Genomic DNA, 18,867 nt, shown 5'->3' with positions numbered 1-18,867 from the left:
AAAGGAAATTGCTTTTACCTGCAGGAAAAGGCATGTAAGTAAAAGTTACATTTCTAAAAGTGATCTTGAATTTGGGAGCTTATAAGTCGGTGTAAAACTGCCACTATGCTGAATGTTGACACTGTTATTCTTGGCAGTTGATATTACTGCTAAAGGATTGAATGCATTTCAAATTTGGGTCCCAGAACTGAGACACCGCAAACTAAAGCCAATTTGCAGTTCAGAAGGATCTGCAAACCGTCATTAGAGCTCTATTATTACTGCTTCTGAGCTTGGGACTTTGACCATAAATCGTGTTGCATTTGATGTGACGAATTTCCATCATGTTCTCATTCTCCCTTCATTGATATCATTTCAGACCACAGAAGGCACCAGTTTGATAATATTTTTAATATATTTTATGTGAGAATGAAGCACTTATCACCTTTAGATAAACACTCTCACAGGAAGAGCATTTAGTGTATCATGTGACTGAGTCTTACAGCAGACAACAGTCTGACACTACAGTTTCAGCTGCTGTGGTAACATCAGCGTGTATTTTATATATTACAAGGGTGAAGTTAAAAAAAAAAAAAGGAAAAATGGCAAAGCAGACACCAAGGTGTGTTCTTACACACACTTCCTTTGATATCCCGAGGGGAATTAATCTTCTGAGACAACTGACCATAGATTATTGCAGAGGAGAAAAATGATTCAAAAGCTGAATCGCAGAATCAACCTTGCAACTCAGGACTTGGACTTGACATAGGCAGATAATTATCAAGGCATGAAATGATTTCCTGAAAGTTTTTGAATTAGTTCTAAAGCAATTAGGCTTTAAAAATTGCAGAGCTGCTGTTTACAGTGTACAACTATTTCTTACACTGACCTTGATGCATGAAAATGAGTGAACTGTTTTTAAAAGGGCTTCAGGTGAACCCTCCAGAGGCTTAGAAAACAATATGGCAGGGCCCTAGGTGCACTAATAGGTCTTAATTACCCTCACTAGCCTCAGCTCCACCTGCTTATGGGTTCTGTAGCTCCAGTTAAGCTCAGACCTCAGCCTTCAGTCCTTGTCTGAGCCACGTTGTAGGTGTACCTGCCTCTAGCACTGTCTCCTCGATGGACACCTTTAGACACATGTTGCCTTGTCTCCTGTCCTCACCTCTTTCTGCTTCTGACTGGTCTGCCCAGATTATTTACCACTTTGCCTTGCTCGGGACTACTGATGGGCTGTTACCAGCACACAGCTCTGCCCGCCGTGTTCAGATCCTGTGTGACTGTGCCCTGGTCGGTGAGGGCACTGCCTGGGCTCTGCTCCACCCTCAGCTCCTGACTTGCCTTTCCCTAGGGAACAGCTGGCCCCTGCTGCTTCCTAGCACAGTAAGTCTTAGTTGTACGTTGAGAAACTTGATTAAAATTACCATAAAGAATTAATCAACCCTTGGTGTATATGGCACATTAGAGAAGAGCTAACACGGTCTTCACAGAGGGAATTAATACCCCATAAGTGTCCTGGAGAACTCTGCAAAAAATCCATGGAGATGTGGGTGACTCAACTGATACAGGATAGTTGGCATTGCAAAAGTTATTTCCCAAAAGATCTCAAGGATATTAAGCTGAGTTATAACTAAGTGAAGGTTACCTCTCTTTCCACCACCCTGCAAATGACTTAAAAAGATATGGAAAAAAAAGCAGAAGGAGGAGTTCTACATGATATCAGTAAATTTCAGGGATCTGTGTTGATACCTGGATTGTCCAGGGCCCTGTAACATGGAAGAAAGGTGGCTGAAGGGGTGGCAGATGATCTCTAAATCATGAATAGTACAGGAAACATCAAGTAGAAAGCTATTTCCTACTTCTCTAAAACAAAAATCTACAGTGCCTTCAGTGATTTAAAAACATTTTTACACAGTACATAATGAAACTGTGGGAATCATTGCCACAGGTGTTGTCAAGTCCAAGGCACAAATGAATTCAGAAATATATGGAATCACACTCTGGGAGATTTTCAGTGGCTATTAAAGCTAGATCATCTGGATACAAAAGACAGCTAATGGAACTGTTAAACCTTTTTCTTCAAGAAGTCAGGGAAGAATTGTCCTATACTTGCCCTACATCCTAGCCAGTTTCCATGAGTATTTGATACCAATTACTCTTAGAGACAGTGGAGAGGGATACATGGGTATTTGATCTAAACTGAAGTTTTTGGAAAGCTGCCTTTTCACGACACATCGGTCTCTGTCCCATTTAACCCATGACTCACTTGTGATTTTTCTAGGAATGTACAAAAAATGCCACCAAAACTCTGAAAAAGCTCCTTGCAGAGTGCTAAGGTCTTGGAATCTCCCATTTCCACCACTCTAGAAAGCATTATGTTAGTTACATGCATTGTTAATTACACATATCAGCAAGCACAGGGCAGGTAACACAGAGGCAGTCGGCATACAGAAGGCTGTTGCTAAGACATGCAGTTCTTGCATAGGATTTGCTAAGACCTCAGAAGAAATTACTATTGGGAAACAGCTGGTTTTGGCACCTTGGAATTGAACGTATGAGAGCTTGTGTACTGTCACAAACTGAATTACATTGTAAAACAGCCTCATATACTAAGACAAAAAGGAGAGTGACAAGAACTATATTTGTATATAACTGTACATGAAGCCACTCTTCAGGTCTCTTGAAACTGGGTGTGACCATTTCTCCTGCACTTAGTAACTTACCCCATTAAGTGCAAATACACACACTGCGTAGATCATTCCAATGGCTGCAAACGCTATGAGGCACATCAGGAACCGGAGGGCATCTCTGTACAGCTTGAAGTTCATGGGTTTAGGGTAGAGAATGGACCTCACCAGATCCCCTTTGGCTGTATTGAAACCTGGAAAGACAAACTAAAATCATTCCAAGGGAAAACATTCCCAAAAGTTCTCTACAAAAAATGGAGGGCTTTAAAATGACTCATGATTTCTGTAATTTAAGAAGGCCCAGATCTTTCATTTCAGTGTATGTGACCTACTCTGCAGAATATACAAAAAAGTTATTTTTGTCTTAAGGAGGAAGATTTTTTCAATGTCTCAGAAGCAGAGTAAAATTCTTCTTTGTAATCATATGCTAGTGGTTTTTGTAAAAGTTATGCCAAGCAAACGAGAACAATGCATAATAGCTTAGCCCAGCCCAGGATATCGGTTCTCCATCTGTTGTGAATTTGAATTAATGCCTTTCACTTAATGGCTGGGCGCATTAAGTCAGACTGTTCCAGTAAGAAAAAGCATGAAAGGAAAAGCAAACTGAAGTGTTGACTGACCAGTTCGCAGCACCACAGCTTTCACTGCTCTTCTGTCATCTGCCTTGGTCTGTATGACCTCTGTTCCACAGAAGAGGACATGTTTTTTGTAATCCTCTGCACAGTGCGTTCTCCAGGGCTTGCAGTTATCAGCTTGGGGTAGGTGGGTCTTTGTTACTGGAATACTTTCCCCTGGGGAAAATTAGCTCAGATGAATAAAACTGCATTATACCTTAAAATCAGTCTACTGACTTCCAAATTAGTACAGTAGCTAGACATCTAGATGGTAAGTTAAAGGTATTTGCTAGAGAAACCAGTTTAGAGAAATGTTACTTTTATTTTGTGACATTTTCAGAGTGAATAAGAGTTTGAAGCCTAGCAAACCAAGAGACTCTGCCAGAGAAAAGCTCTCCTTTGCATCGGTACAACTGCCTCGTGTAAGTCAGAGAACTGAAAACAGCTCAAGGACTCCAAACCCCCTCTGCAGATACACAGACTTGAAAAGAGACCTGAACTGGTGTTGCATGACTCCACTTGATGGTCACAAGTTGTTTACCAAGTTTGAACGTCATGTGCAGGTCACTACACTATTCCTTTGGCAGATTAAACATGAGATTCCCTATTTCCCCTTTCTAGTAAAAAGGACAGCCTTTAACTCAATGCTTGACAGCTGGCAAATATCCTATTTATGTCAGAGCAGATACACTAAGGTGAAGCAGAAGAAATATCTCCTGACAGCTGAAGCCTTCTAAATGAAAGGGGTTTCTGGAATTTCTCATTTCCATGAAAATTCAGAACTATGGGTTTCAGTTTGATTCAGACCAAGACCAAATTTAAAGATGAGAAACAGAACTATTACATTAACATCTCCTGCACCAAAAATCCTGCTTTGCAGTGGACTCTTCCACCTGGTGTGTCCTCCACTGCTATCACATTAATGCGGGGTTAACTATCTGGAGAGCTAGACAGACACTCCAGCAGGTTGGAGATGTTGCAGTCATCAGTAACGAGACATTCAGACTGACCAAGAGAAAGCCCTACAGCCTGAGCAGAATGGAGGCCCTGCGTGGGAACAGCTTTTCTCCATACCTACTGTTTCTTCTCCTGTCCTACTCATTCCTCTTCACTGTGCACTCTTTCCTTTCTAATTAGAGGATCTCTTCCTAAATTCTGCACCCCAGAAAGGAAGAAAAGGATGAACTGCCCTTCCTAAGTCCATCTTGTCTATTTAGATAAGCTGGGGCTAACTCCAATTCAGTCTTTATTATAGCAAACACCCAAAAGAATCTCCTTCTAGGCTAGTTATGGACTATCTCATAATAAGAGTTACACGTAGCACCATATGTCCTGTGTCACTGGCTGAAGCCAGAGGGCGATGATGATGTTTTGATGGTGAACCTGGGACGGATGAGCTGTACCTGTCAGCATGCTTTCGTTTACAACACACTGCCCGCTGATCAGAATGGCATCACAGGGCAAGAGGGTTTTGCCCTCTTTCAAAACCAGCACATCTCCAGGAACAAGACAGTGTGATTCCAGCTCTTGGAAACCTGTAGGTGACACGTAATGCAAACTTTGTGCTTCATATATTTCTCTGCAGTAAAGGGAAAAAATACAAGGAACTACCTGCTGAATAGACTGTCACTTCTTTATAATGGTTGATAAAAAAGGACCACAAGTAGGACCTAAGAATACAACCTCCAATATTTAGAAAAGCCTAGGCATGTTTGAACTGCAGAATTCCCTCTTATCTCCCCAGAAGCCCAATTAATAGTTATTGTTCCAATGTGCTAACCTAACTGAAGAAGCTTGGATCTACATTTCTTAGTTTGACTCTGTCTTTCTGGATTGTGCTCTAAATACCATGGCAATGAACAGGATTTGCATGAAGCGATTACGTGGACTCACAGCCATTTAATGGTTATGTGGTTGGCTTTGTCAGCACTGCTTGAAGAAACATGACATGGTTTTCCTGATAATTTTTTGCTAAGGCTGCACTCAAACAGTTATAAATATGATCAATGTGCCACAACTTGTTTCTGGGTCATATTAACCCAACGTGAAGAAGCTAGTTAATCAAGCTGAGAGACAGAAGAGGAAACTGATCTAGAAGGAATTTGATACTACACATTCTTGCATTTAATATAAATTGCTAGAGAAACGAAACACATTGAAGAAAGAAGTGTAGAGGAGTCACCTTCCTTGTTTCTGCAGACAGTGACCATCATGTTGTTATGAGACTCAACCAGTCTGTGCAGTTTAATTGATTGCTATAAAGGAGAACACAAGAAAGTGTTACATTTTTCTTACATGATGCAATTAATCCACTAACAATTATTCCCTTTTGTTATTTGTGGTTAAGAGAGACCTCATAAAGTCAGGTCTGGCCCTGCCAGCAACTGTACAATCATACAGAGAAAGAAACTCCCCACCCTAATTATGGAGAAGGTGTAACAAAAGGTTACAAAGCAAAGCACTGGAATGGGGAAGGGAGGATATGGGTGAAGAACCACACAGAGATTATGATGACTAGGAGGCCAGGCCATTGCACCTGCTACTACACAACGTCACGAGACTAAACCTCTGAGTAATTCTCAGAGCACTGTACATGTGCATGTTGTAACATCCTGGCCTTTCCCAGACATTAGAAATAAAATTTCCTTGTGGAAAAAGGTGAGGTGTCTCACCTGCCTAAGATCATATACTGTCAAAAAAATCGAGAGGAGAGACATGATTATGATGGCAATGGCATACTCCATGTAATCTTCAGCAAACCACAGACACACACTGAACAGCTGGAACACGTAAAACGGATTTAAGACCTGTTTGGAGAGAGAGCAATACTCAAGACCTGGCCACATTTAAATGGCTCCAGTATACCCACCCAGTCAATCCTGTTAGAAATGGGCTGGACTAAAAGCTATTGAGTTAAGTGTTGTGTCTCCCGACTCCCTTTCTGATTTTGTTAGCAGTGCCTTCAGTCTAATCAGGTTGGACTGCCTCCATCTGACAGAAGGGCCAAATAATCTGGATCAATAGGAATGTTATTTGGGATGTGTGTGGCTTAGCCCAAGCCTTGTTTTTCTTGCTTCTTTACAAGAAATATAACAAAGGTGAGAGAAAAGCTGTGAGGATGGAGCTCACATACCACAGGCATATCTCCACAAACACTGTTTAGGCTACATACAGCCAGTTCCTGCCTGAAAAAGATACTGGTGCTTTACATGGTGCTGTGCCCAGAGCTCGCTGGATCTCTCTGCAGCTGTAGGCACATACCAGCTACAGCTGTTCACCTCTGCTGATTAAGAGACACCCTTTGCCTGGAAGGTTTGATGTCCAGTGCAGCTTGTAAACATTCCCTGATCCCTGTAAGGCCAACAGAATGATCTCCCAGGACATACAAACACCAAGCAGCCGTCCAGGCACAGAGATGCATGACAGGGAACTATGAAGACTACGTGAATTTATGGTGATTTCATGCAACAACTTTAAGCAGAATTTGAAGAAGGAATGTGCTTGATGAGTGAGTACTCAGAAGCTAATTCAGACATAGAATCCATGATATTCTATATGCACGCTCTGCCTCCCCAAGCAGCCTAGAATAAAAGCAACAGAAATACTTAACCTCTTTGACAAGTAGTTTCCAAATAGGGATGACTGGAACATCAATAGTGTTTGGCCCACATATAACTCTCCTGTATGGAATAAAGATACGTCACTTACAGATAAAACAGTGACAGTGGAGCTCACTCAAGAAGCTGCAGCTTTCAATAGTCCTGAGATCCTGTATTAAACTCAGTTTAAAGGCTGCGAAGATCTTTCGCCAAGAAAAAGTTAAAAAATTAAATGCCCCTACAGTGCTTATGTCTGAAAAGGTGACTGTACCAGTGAAATCGACTTAAACAGATGAGAGATGTAACACAGCCTTTTAGGCAAATGTTTCCATCATGCAAAAATTCCTTTGAAACACCATAAACAAAGGAATTCTGAACGTAAAACTAAATTATCTAAAAACCAAATAATTTTTCATAAAGTTAAGGGTGATTCGAATGTAAGATTCAACATGAGCTAAGGTCAGGAGCTGGATTTTCAGAATTCAATCAACTGAAGATCATTTATTTAGCAGTTTCAGGAATACCTTTTCTGTAAATGGTCTAATGATACAAGGGTTCGTGAGAATAAGTTCAACCACCAGAACTAACTGATTCAGAAGTTCAAAACAATTACATGGAATGCCACTGAAGAAGCACACACACAACTGATCTGCACTGTCTCACAGAGAATTTCTCTTATTCCAAAAAAGAACCGCTTATAGTTAGTTACGGGACATAATTATTTCCTGATTGAGAACAATAACAGTGATAAATACTGAGACATTTCAAAAATGCTGACAAGGGATATAAAACATTCTCTAGCCCTATTCATTCAATTTTTCATGCGTGGTTATTTCATTTAAAATTACGTGCATATTAATGGATACACAAGAAACTCAAGGAAAGTAAGCCAACAGCAGTGAATTTACATTTCTTTGATATCCATATGTTTTAAGTGTGTACCTGACATTCTGTTCATCGCAGGTGAGACCAGAACCAAATTTGGCATGTATAGCTGAGCAAGTGTGGTGATCTTCTAGGGCTCTAAAATATAAAGGAAGTGTTTTCCTTAGGCCATTATTCACAAAAAAGCTTGACTTCCTCAGATACTGTGTAACCAGGGCATTGAACTCACCCAACTTTCTGGAACTGTTTTGCACAGATATTCCAGACGTAGCGGATTTTTTGTACTTGGATACTCTTTACCTGCAAAACAAAACCAGAGATAACAATATATAAAACATAGCAAAGAAAAATACTCCCAGGCCTGCTCACAGATCTCAGCTAGGCATCCTCAGATGCAGATAAAGCAAATTACACAGGGGGCAGGGATGGAGGAAAGGCAAGACTGTGTTTACTAACTCCCTAGTTATGTTGTGGGGTGAGATCCCCACCACAGGTTCCAGTGAGCTCTACAGATCTTCAGGTCAAGGAAGTACAAGGCAGCATTCTTCTCTCTTCATTTTGTGAAGCAAAGAATACAGTCCTCACTCCCATTTCAGAGAATGAAGGAATCACTGATACAGTGGTGGGTATGCAGGCAGCTGTCAAAGCCTGTCTTCAGTCAGCAACTCTCTTATCTTCTGTCTGGCTTTGCGGAAAGCAGGGGACTTTGGGCAGTTTGCAGGTGTGTTGCCGAGTCCTTCAGCTGAACAGACGTGCCAGCAGACAAGAAAGGCCATCCCAGGATATGTCCTGAGTCATGGCTAACACTGAGCCCTTGCAGAGTAGTTATGCACTAGGAACACAGGTTGCCATTTATAACTTGCAAAAGGAGTCTGTCCTGTCCTGCGCAACAACGAAACTGATTAGTGATAATGGTGCTTCATATCAGCTGGAGGAAGGCAAAGCCATACACCTATACACATATATAGTAAAGAAATCAACTCTCCTGACCCAGTGCAACAAACATTATAGGCTAATGAAATATACGTTCAGCTCATACATTGACGCAAAATGGAGCTATAACCACAGTCATTAACCTAACAAGAGGTCTGTAGTTACGATTTCATGCAATAGGAGCTGCAATATTTGTTATGCTAAAAACTGAAGTGGGAAATGAGGGACTGACTCAGCCGGAACAGGTCCTTGGACAGCTCTTGGGCACTACACATTGCTCTGTGGACATAGGTAGCTTAAATGGTGAAAAGTTTTTATAATTGCCTTATAAGTAGGGGCTTCTAAATTGCTGGTGAAGGATTAAACTGTTTTCTCTTTGCTGCTTTGAAATCTGTTCTTTTCTATCTAGATGTTTTGACTGATATGAAAGTGGTGCTCAAAGGGCTTATTATTTGAGGTTATACTGGGCTTTTTTATGTTACTAATTCGATCCTCTGAAGAATGTTACAAACCAGTCTTCCCTTTCATACTGTGCCAGTTGATTAAACTAGCTGGCACTAAACTTTCTTATGTACATTAACATATGCCCACACGAAACAGCAGTAATAGCAACAGCTTTGCTCAGCTAAATTTAGGTTCATAATGAAAATATCCACTAAAAATTGCTGTAGATATTAAAAATAAATGCTAACAAGTTAGAAATCTATTTTCTAGAAGAGAAAACAGCTCTCTTATGGATTTCCCAGTGCAGTCATCTCATACCTATAATCAAAAGACAGTTATTAGCAAATGTACAATTGCATTCCTATTGCTCACATCAATTTAATGTGTAATGCTAAACAAGACATATAAGTGAACTGTCTGGTACTTGTTCTAGAATGGGGATAATTATATTTACCCAGTTCATGGGGGACCTAATCGTCTGTCTTTTCCCCAGTGCCCCACTGGGATCTCAAGGCTATGGAACTGGCAGAGCCCAGGACACATTTTTGCAGGAACAGTCAACAGTGCAAGACTCAACTCCAGCAAATGTACTTTAAAGCACAAATTGGCGCATACAAAGGTATGAAAGTAAAATGCGTTTCAGACCCTCCTTGATGAAACATTTCTGGAAATACTGATGCAGCTCTGCAGAAGCACTTTCCTGTTCTATTCCCCCTCAGCTGCTTTCATCCCTGTTTTCATGTTACTGTGGGAGCTGTGATGTTCAGTTCCTCACAGTTTCCCTTCAGACACACAGCCACCCTTAAGTTCCTTGATTCCTATGCCAAAAATGAGTTTTTTATTTGGAACTCTGACGGTTCACTGCCGACCCCAGTGTCTTCAAGCTCTCCTACCTATAATGCAGGTCTTCTCTCAGGACCAGTGAGGATCCTTTTTTCAAAATCCACCTCAGACTAAGTGAGGATTTTTACAGAGGTGAGTACGGTTCTCTAATATCTCCAGCTTGTTTTTCCACAGCTCACTGTGTTCATCAAACTGCAAGTTTCTTAGCTGGATATGTTTCACAGCTCACTTTCACTCTATGAAGTGTGGCTGAGATTTGCTATCATCTCCCAGATGCTACGGGGAATACTTTACTTACTTGCAAACTTGGCTTCATTATGGCTTTGCTGAAGAGTGAGTCTTCCTCAGCAGTGGTTGGATAATCCGATCTACTTTTGGTAAGTGCAGACACAGAGATCCATGTCACAGTCTTACGAGAATAAATCTGATACTCATCCTAAATGAATATAAAAGAGAAGTGTCACAATTTCCCTCAAAATCAGACTAAACTATTGCCTTGGAGTGAATAATTACAGTAGGCCTTTCTAGAGCACCACTCCAGCTTTTGTAAAGAACTAACCAACAGAGGCCACCCAGCACCTGTGACTGATAGATAAATCAGCAGAACAGGAGCGGAACCACGGTTCTGTCAAAACGTGAGTACTGCAAATAATTCACAGAGCGCAGGTCTGGTCCTTGAGTGATAAGGATGGAACGTGAACACCCAGGTCATGATGTAGGCCAGGCAAACAGTACAGGACAACCTGAGATGCAGTGACCAGACTGTAAAGGGAAGATCAAAAGGAACATAGCACTGTACTGCAAAATGCGTGTTTAGTGCCAATGCCTTTCCACAGTCATTCCTGTGTTAACACTTCATTGGAACAAGTGTGTTAGCATTGTTCCTCCCTTATGGTACCTTAGACAAGCTTTTGCGACAAATTGGGTTCATGATCTTGCTATTTTTTATAAAATAAATTCAACATTGCAACTGCCTGACAGAGATTAGAGCAACTACTGTAGTAAGTACCCTCATGTTCAGTTTCAGTCCTGAACACTGAACCTCATACGTGAAAGGCAACTATGAGACTGGCATGTATCATATTCAGCGTGTGAGCAGTTTGGCAGATGGAAAAAACTGATTACCTCAGCCAGCCAAGTTCTGAAAGCACAGTTATTAAACTTCATTTGGAAATGACAACAGATAAAAAAGATTTTGTACCAAATAAGAGTCCTGTTGAATAATTCAAGGGTTCAAAAAAGAACTTTAATAATATTTACATATCTTATTTATTTGTGCACTTTTCTTCTTAAAATTGTATTTTCAGTAGAATAACATTTATTTTCTGATATTTATCTTTAATTTAAATTTCAGAATTAGTAGACATTAGGATGCAGATTGAGATGGGAAGCAGTGAATAACACAGGTGCTCATTACTTGAACTAAAGTGAATTAAAATTCAATAACAAAAGTGAGTTAATAGGCTCTTATATTGCAATTGCAGAGATTATAATGAATTATGAATGAAGGTTTTATGTGAAGCAAAAGAGAATTCCAAGGATCAAGCTGATAGGATTACTTGTATCCTCATTAGCAATAGCCATCACATTTGAGAACTGACATAATCAGAATATAGGGGAAAAAAACAAACAAACAAACAACCCAAACACCAAACAGTCATTTTAATACAAAGAACCATGAAGGAAATCTGAAATTGTCAGATGCCCAAAGCACACTTTGAGAGAGCTTCCTGATAACAAGAACATACAATATGATTCAATTCTTGTTTAATTACATAAAGGATCATTTAAAAACTCATTTATTTGAAAAGTGCTTGGCATAGGAAACCCATTTAAAATGACACACAAGAATAGGTAATTAAAATGCAAACTGAACTGAAGATTAAAAAGGGAGATTAAACCTAACACGCTTCTTTAAAAAAAATAAATACCCCAGCCTACTAGGATGCAGATTGTTTCAATATAAAATATTCAACAGGCAGATCTGTGATGTTCAAAACTCAAGATTTTAACTGCATGCTGCTCTGCTCATTTAAGAAGGCAGCTCAAACACAGTGGTAGCAAGTGATCGTTTCTGCAATTGCACAATTTGCAAATGCCATTGTTCAGGAATCTTTGAAGCAGAACAAATCAAACTTCTGGAAGAAAACCAACCATGCTAGCTCCTGGAGTATTCAGGTTCAGCTGGGATTCAGAGTCAAGTCTCAGTCTGACTTTTTAGTGTTGTATTAGCTTCCATTAAACGAAATCAGGGTTTCTGTACGTTGCAGTACTTCAGTACAGTCCTCAACAGATATAAATCTGTATTAGGAAACTACTAGCAAAACCTAACAGCCCAGAAAGCATTAACTGCAGGATTATGAGCTTATTGGACATGCGGAAGGGCTGATGGAAAATGGAAACATACAGCCAAGAAAACAAGCAGCCTAAGCTTGTCCTCTTCCTTATCCTGATCCCTCATCACGTGCTGTTTGACACTGCTGGGAACAGAGACAGACAAATCTTTGGTTTGGCCCACTGGCTAAATTTTGGCAGAGAGGGGCAGCTTCACCAGGACAGCCAAGTGAGGGAAGAAGGATCTGCTGGACAATGCCAATCAAACAGATGCTTTAGAATCTGGAGCACAGATCTTCAATGTAGAAAGCACAGGAATGGTAGAAGGGAGGAGGAAGGATTGAGAGCAAACAACGCAGTCTTGAAATGACAGATATTACAGCTTTTTTCACCCCAATTTCTTCCAGCTTGTTGTCTGATCAGCTAGATGTCACTGTCCACTCCAATCATCATCTTATACATAATTCGTGGGGTACTTGAGAGTTCTTTAGATCAATGATGGTAAACACAACATATTATTGTAGGAAATCAGCAATGTATGAGATTTCAGCTAGCTGGATTCCTTCCAATTAATTACGTACTAGTGGCTAAATATTAAAGTAGGCACCTACTGTTGTTCTGAGCAGAACAACGTCCGCTTCTTCCAAGCTGCAGCAGATGCAGTTTGCCCACACATCCCACTCTGGCTTCCAGTAAAACAGCAGCAGCAGAGCCCCACAGGACAAGATGTATCCCGCAATGCACAAGGCTTTCCGGCAGCCTTGGGTTTTGTAGCCAAAAATCTCCTGTACAGAAAAGACAAGGAAAAAAAATCATTACTATTTCACTTAAAGAAACACCTGGCATACGACATTTTCCCATCATCCACTGGTCACCCATAGGTACTGTTTTGTATGGTACCGTGAAAAAAAAAGTCATAGAATTTGTATTTTGCTTCTTCATGTCTCCTAAACATGACTAGAAAACAACTTCACATGTTCCACAGAATTTTTCATCCACCTTCACAAAATCTGGATTGCTGTAGTCTGACCAAACCTCTAAAATATTTTTATGTAGTTGTGAAACTCAGCATGAGACACTGTTACATGTGTGCATGAGTTGGATTGATATGAAAAATATAGAGGTCCTAACCTTTAGGCCCCAAGTCATTTGCCTGGTCAGCTTTTTTAAGGTCCCTGGGTGAGAGAGCTGAAGAACACTACATTTGCACTAGGGGATGGAGAGTGATGCTGCAGCAGCTGAGACAGAGTCTGCTTCAGAATCAGAAGCACCGCTGCTCTCCTGCCATAGCAGCATGTCTGCATTCACGCACCTACGCTTTACAGACTCAGCTGGTGTCTCTGCATGGTGCAAACAACACTGTGTGGCAGCACCAGCTGGGGCTGCTTTGCACAACTCAGCACAGACACAGCCTTTGTACGGCTGTAACCACATCCCATGACAGCTCCAATATGGGGATCTTGGACCTCACCAATGTGCCATTGTCCTAGCATCCCCAAATAATGATAATAATAATAATAATAATAATAATAATAATAATAATAATTGTTAGTAAGAACAAATAATGAATACTTGCAGAATGCTTTACATGTTCAGAGGGCCAAAGGAAGCTACTCACTGTATGAGCAGGTATTATTATTCCATTTTTAAAGCTGGGGAAATTGTTACAGTGAGGCAAGGTGACTTGCCCAAAACTTCAAAGGGATGACTGTCAGTGTTGCAGTTTAAGAGCTGCCAGGTCTTGTTATCATGGCCAAATTCCCTCTCAGTAGTGCTAGCAGGGACTTGGTAAAGGTGAAATTAAATGTATACAGTGAATTTATAGAGGAGACCCAGCCCTGATCTAAGATGGGAGATTGCATGGCTGCAGTTACCAGGAGAATTCGCTAACGATTCCTCAATCTCCTTCTTCCTAGTATATCTGCAGCAATTGTGCAATCCGCTTCTGAAGATCAGATAGCTGCAGCCACAGATATTGCAAGATCCATTCGTAAAGTGAAAAGAAAAGGCAATGTAATTGGAAGGATGAGTAATGCATAATTCCTGGTTCTGTGCTGGTGTCTTTGCTTGTTATGTGAAATGCAGGCCCTACCCAGTGGTTCCACGTGCTGCCTCGGCCTATCTGCTCTATGTCATTCTCCAAAAGACAGACTCTATCTTCCTAGGTAATCTCCATGGTGTTTCTAAAGGGAAGAAACCGGCAACCGTGGGGAAAAGTATACTAAATTACACAGTGAAGTTGCCTGCATTGCACAGGACCTGGTTATACAACCTTGAGATGCACAAGGTCAGTATTTTCAAAGGTTTCTATAATCTCTGAGCAGCCCAAGAGAATAAGGCAACTCTGCAGCAGACAGAAGGAAACTCATGGAAGACAGCAGAGAGGCAAGGCTGCTAGAAGGTAGCTGGTGTGTCAGTCATGTGCTATTAATATTCATATGCTCCTATAAACAGGTGAAGGGCTCTCCATGCACCTCTGTCTTGTTGTATCCTTAACAAAAAGGCTAAAAGAGTGTCAGCACCAGCATACAGAATAATACATAGAACGATGTGAACTTACAGTTCACAGCAATGGTTTACTTGGAAGATCAGGATGCTTGGATCCAGACTTCAGAGCTTGTCAGTAAGGCAAAGGAACTCCCAAGGAGACACAGATGCCTAAGGGAAGAACTGTTAAAAGAAGGTGCCTTCAGACTTCCTCCATTAAATGTCTGGACCTGGAATAACTGGAATTATATTTTCAATTTGGGATGGGCATAAATATGAGGGTGGGGAAGAATGAGATTGCTGCCATGTGCATCTTACTTCTGCCAGTGAATCATTCCTTTAATTTCCAGCTTTTCTGCCTTACACCCAAAGTCAGCAAGGCTGCAGTTACTGCAATGAAGAAGGGAGAGGGTGGGCACTCAGCACGTGATTGGCAGTCATTTGGGGTCATTTTCTTTTGGCAGTGTTCTCTGCTGAAATGCTCCATGATTCTCCAAGCCTGATATGACAACATAAACATAGAGCCAGGGCAGACTGTTTTTCTCTGCCTAGAAAATCACGCACCTATATATCAAAATATGTATCAGAGTCCCCCTGTACCTGCATATATTTCCAGGTTTTTGTTTCCCAGAATAGCTTTCCCTCAAAAAATTGTTTGATCCCTTAGATCTCGAGACACTTCTTGAAACCAAGCCTGAATCAGTATTCCTCATCTTGAAAACCAGGAGAGAAAAAGACAAGGAGAACAGCTCAGCTGGTAAAAAAAAAGGCCATTCTCTTAAGACATTCACTACGCTGTCTGCTGGATCTGGCTCCTTCTCACAAGGGACTTTCCTGAGATAGATAAACAGGCAGATAGATACCCTTGAGCTGTTCTGACAGAGTGGACATTCTGCCTTATGAACACAGGTGTTAGTTCAGGTTTGTTGGTTTGTGTATTGATGCATGTGACATTTCTGAAGATAGGTGTTCAGGACCTCTATGAGGAGTGAGCTGGGAAAGAATAAACATCAGGTGTTAACCGCATGTTTGTATCTGGTTGTTGTCCACGCAGGAATCTAAAGACAAAGCAAAGCACTTCCCACAGTTTGGAAATCTCTGGAGCAGGTTTCCTGGGTCACATCATTCAGAAGTAAAGCTAAGCAGGGAAATCTACTGCACTGCAAACCTAACTTGTGCCAAAGTTCCCTGGGCTGGAACCCTTCAATATTTACCTTCAGAATAAAATGTTCTGTTAGGCTGAGATGTGAATATTAGATGCACAACAGAGGCATCCACAGTGTATACGAGGAAGGGATGCAGGTTTCTCAGCAGGTTTATCTAGCCATGTGAATGCCTTACAGTAATTAGGGTTGGAAATTCTTCAAGCTTATTCAGGATCCCCTAGGCCTACACTACAAAGATCTCCAAGCCAATGCATGTCCACTGTGGCAAACAATACTTCCGGGGCTGGCAAAAATCCTGGTGTTGATGTCAGCAGTAAGAATATATCTGTCAGGTTGGTTTTATGTTGTTAAAGAAAAGAGAATAACCTTTGCTGGGTTGTACTTCATTGCACAAAGAGGCTGTGCTGACGCAGACGTGATTCTTTTGAAAATGGTTTTAATGAATACAGATTTGCACTTTGACACCTTTTCTACTGTGTGAGCACATTTTTAGGGCTCACAGTGTGCATTTGGCATATGTAACATCACACAGCCAAATAACCTGGGTGCTTGAGGGCACCAGGCTAAGAGATGGTGGAGAACAAAGCTAAGATTTGCTATCTGTAAGACGCCAAAGGACTTCTCATCTCACAGGAGGTAGCACTGTCTACAAAAGAGGCTGGTGTGCTCATCTCACCTCTTTAGAATAATTTTTAATAAACTGTAGCATATTGTAAAACTTTGCTTCCTCATCTGTTAACATCCCCTTTCTCTTGAGACTTCCAACAGTCAGAAGAGTGACTAAAACAAAATGGTTTAACTTGTGAGTGAAGGGTCTGGGGAGGGGCCATGGATTATGGGACAGAAAAAGCTGCCAGACCTGCTCAGTTGGCAGAAAATGTGCTTATTCCAAGAAAGGTTCCTAGCTGCTTTTACAATTATACAAAGCCAGCACTCAAGGGCTTAGCACTCTGGTGTCCAAGAAGTTTTTGTTGCTTATGTTTAAAAGAAAAATCGCTTGTAACTGCCAGGTCATCTGCACAGCAGAATTTAAATGCAAAAGTCAAACAAGTTCAGGCACTCTTTTCTTTGGTGAAAACAAGGGCCGTAGCTACCAGCAAGGAGCCTAAACAGTGGCTGTGAACAATCATTTCTGGAAACCCAATAGCCAGGTACCCTATTATGAACAACCTGTTACTATAACAACAGATAATAGGATTAAACTTGAAAGACTCGTTAAGATTCACAAGGAATTTAATAACTGAATCTCTTTCTTACCAATCAGAACCTGTTTCATAAGAGGTTTGTTTCTGTTCCCTCTGAAGCAAGTAGCAACATTCACTATTGTTCCACTAGAAACAAGGTTGTGCCTTTCAGATTCTGTATTAAAATTAAACCTTTCAAACTCAAAGTATTTAAAATTTTGGGATCAGATTCTCTTCAGAATTCTGGCATCCCAAAGGAAGCAGACAGCTGCCAATATACAGTGGCAAACTGGGGTTCACCAGCTGACTGACTGCAGTTGTCCCATTCCTTCAGACACAGGCAACTGGGGAACACGTGCTTCGGACAGGCTTGTGGCAAATTCTTCCCGAAGCAGTAGAGACCACTGAAGTCTATCACAACCTTTTGCACTGCAGGACTTATGCTTTGCACTTTAGGGTCTGTGCAAAGGGATGAGTAGTCCTAAGCTGTACAGAGAGAAACACCAAATTGAGGAGGCACAAAGCTATGGTTTTCCTACCTCTTCCTATTCCACCAACAATTACTTCATCTCAAAAACACCTTCAAGCAGATCCTTCTGAAGAGAAGGAAAAAAAAAAGGCAAACTAATTCCTAAAATAAATCCCTTCCTGTTACCACAGCTATCAGCCCTCTCTGAGGCAAGCTGTTTTGTCCAGAGTGCTCTCACACTACTGAGATTTTTTCAGTACTACATGTGGTTATGAAAATAAAGAAATTATCTTATGCTCCTAATATACACTGTGAAGTTTTAGCTGGGTACCAGGAGAGTGAATTCTCGGTCAAGCAAATGTTCTCCAGCCACACAAAGTAATTCCAAAGACATGCACAAGGATATATAGGGTAAATTTCCTAAGTCAGAGCGATTATTCTTAAATACAGGACTACCTAGCATCTCAACTATACTAAGAAACGGAAACAGTGAAGAAAACTTACAAGTATTTATTCTGATTAGAGCTCCCCAACTTTCCTCAGCAAAATGGACAGCTCATTCTACGGAGGAAAAGCTCTGCATGTCCAGAGTCCAGATGAACTCCTTGCATGCTTACTTGAACTCTGGAAGAACCGGCATCTGCACAATGTCAGCTGTAACATTACTACACCAACTGATATGATCTTGTTTCGAGAGTCAAGAACTGCTTGTTAATAATTTGGTTCAGGTGGATTAAACTGACTGTTAAAAATAATGTAAAAAAAATTTGATGTCTTGGAATTTTTAAAAAATGTTGCAGGGTCACTCAGACATTATGTGCCAGTGCCACTTGCTGTGGCTGCCAATAATTTAAAACATATGATTTTAACAAAGAAAGAATGTCTGCACATAATTCTTTTACCCCATGTACTCTCCTTGTCTCCTCTGCTTAAACACAGCCTTCTTTCCCTCCTCACAACTTCTCTTACCTACGTATTATATTGTTTCACACAAATATGTACACTAGCTGTTCTGTCATTGGTTTCTTCCTCATTCTCCTACAGAACCTGCGACACCCTCATGATCTTCCTCTCTGTTACACTTGTAACTTTCCTCTCACTCTCTCATAGGTATGTAACAAAGACACACACATACCTGCCAAATCTAGCACAACTCAGCTATGGGTTTAATTGCACCTACCACTCATCTGCTTTATCAATCTTTTTTCTGTGATTTTCATTTGGGAATGGCAGGTGACTGAGC

At 40.9% G+C, this 18,867-nt stretch overlaps 1 protein-coding gene across 1 annotated transcript in view; it reads right to left on the bottom strand.

The window, feature by feature from the left end:
* LOC135991388 (probable cation-transporting ATPase 13A4) overlaps positions 1–18,867 on the bottom strand; it is a 39,356-nt gene that overhangs the window by 18,559 nt on the left and 1,930 nt on the right. The window contains exons 2-11 of the mRNA XM_065639989.1: positions 12,930–13,103; positions 10,283–10,420; positions 7,994–8,064; positions 7,822–7,902; positions 6,891–6,960; positions 5,953–6,087; positions 5,463–5,535; positions 4,684–4,815; positions 3,287–3,457; positions 2,703–2,860 (exon numbers count right to left, since the gene is read on the bottom strand). Of these exons, the coding sequence (XP_065496061.1) occupies positions 2,703–2,860; positions 3,287–3,457; positions 4,684–4,815; positions 5,463–5,535; positions 5,953–6,087; positions 6,891–6,960; positions 7,822–7,902; positions 7,994–8,064; positions 10,283–10,420; positions 12,930–13,103 (1,203 nt within the window). The remainder of the gene's footprint in view (positions 1–2,702; positions 2,861–3,286; positions 3,458–4,683; positions 4,816–5,462; positions 5,536–5,952; positions 6,088–6,890; positions 6,961–7,821; positions 7,903–7,993; positions 8,065–10,282; positions 10,421–12,929; positions 13,104–18,867) is intronic.

This window comes from Caloenas nicobarica, chromosome 8 (assembly GCF_036013445.1).
Source record: "Caloenas nicobarica isolate bCalNic1 chromosome 8, bCalNic1.hap1, whole genome shotgun sequence".
Classification (NCBI taxonomy): Eukaryota; Metazoa; Chordata; class Aves; order Columbiformes; family Columbidae; genus Caloenas; species Caloenas nicobarica.
The sequence above is the reverse complement of the archived record's forward strand: the minus strand, read 5'-3'. Positions and strand labels throughout refer to the sequence as shown.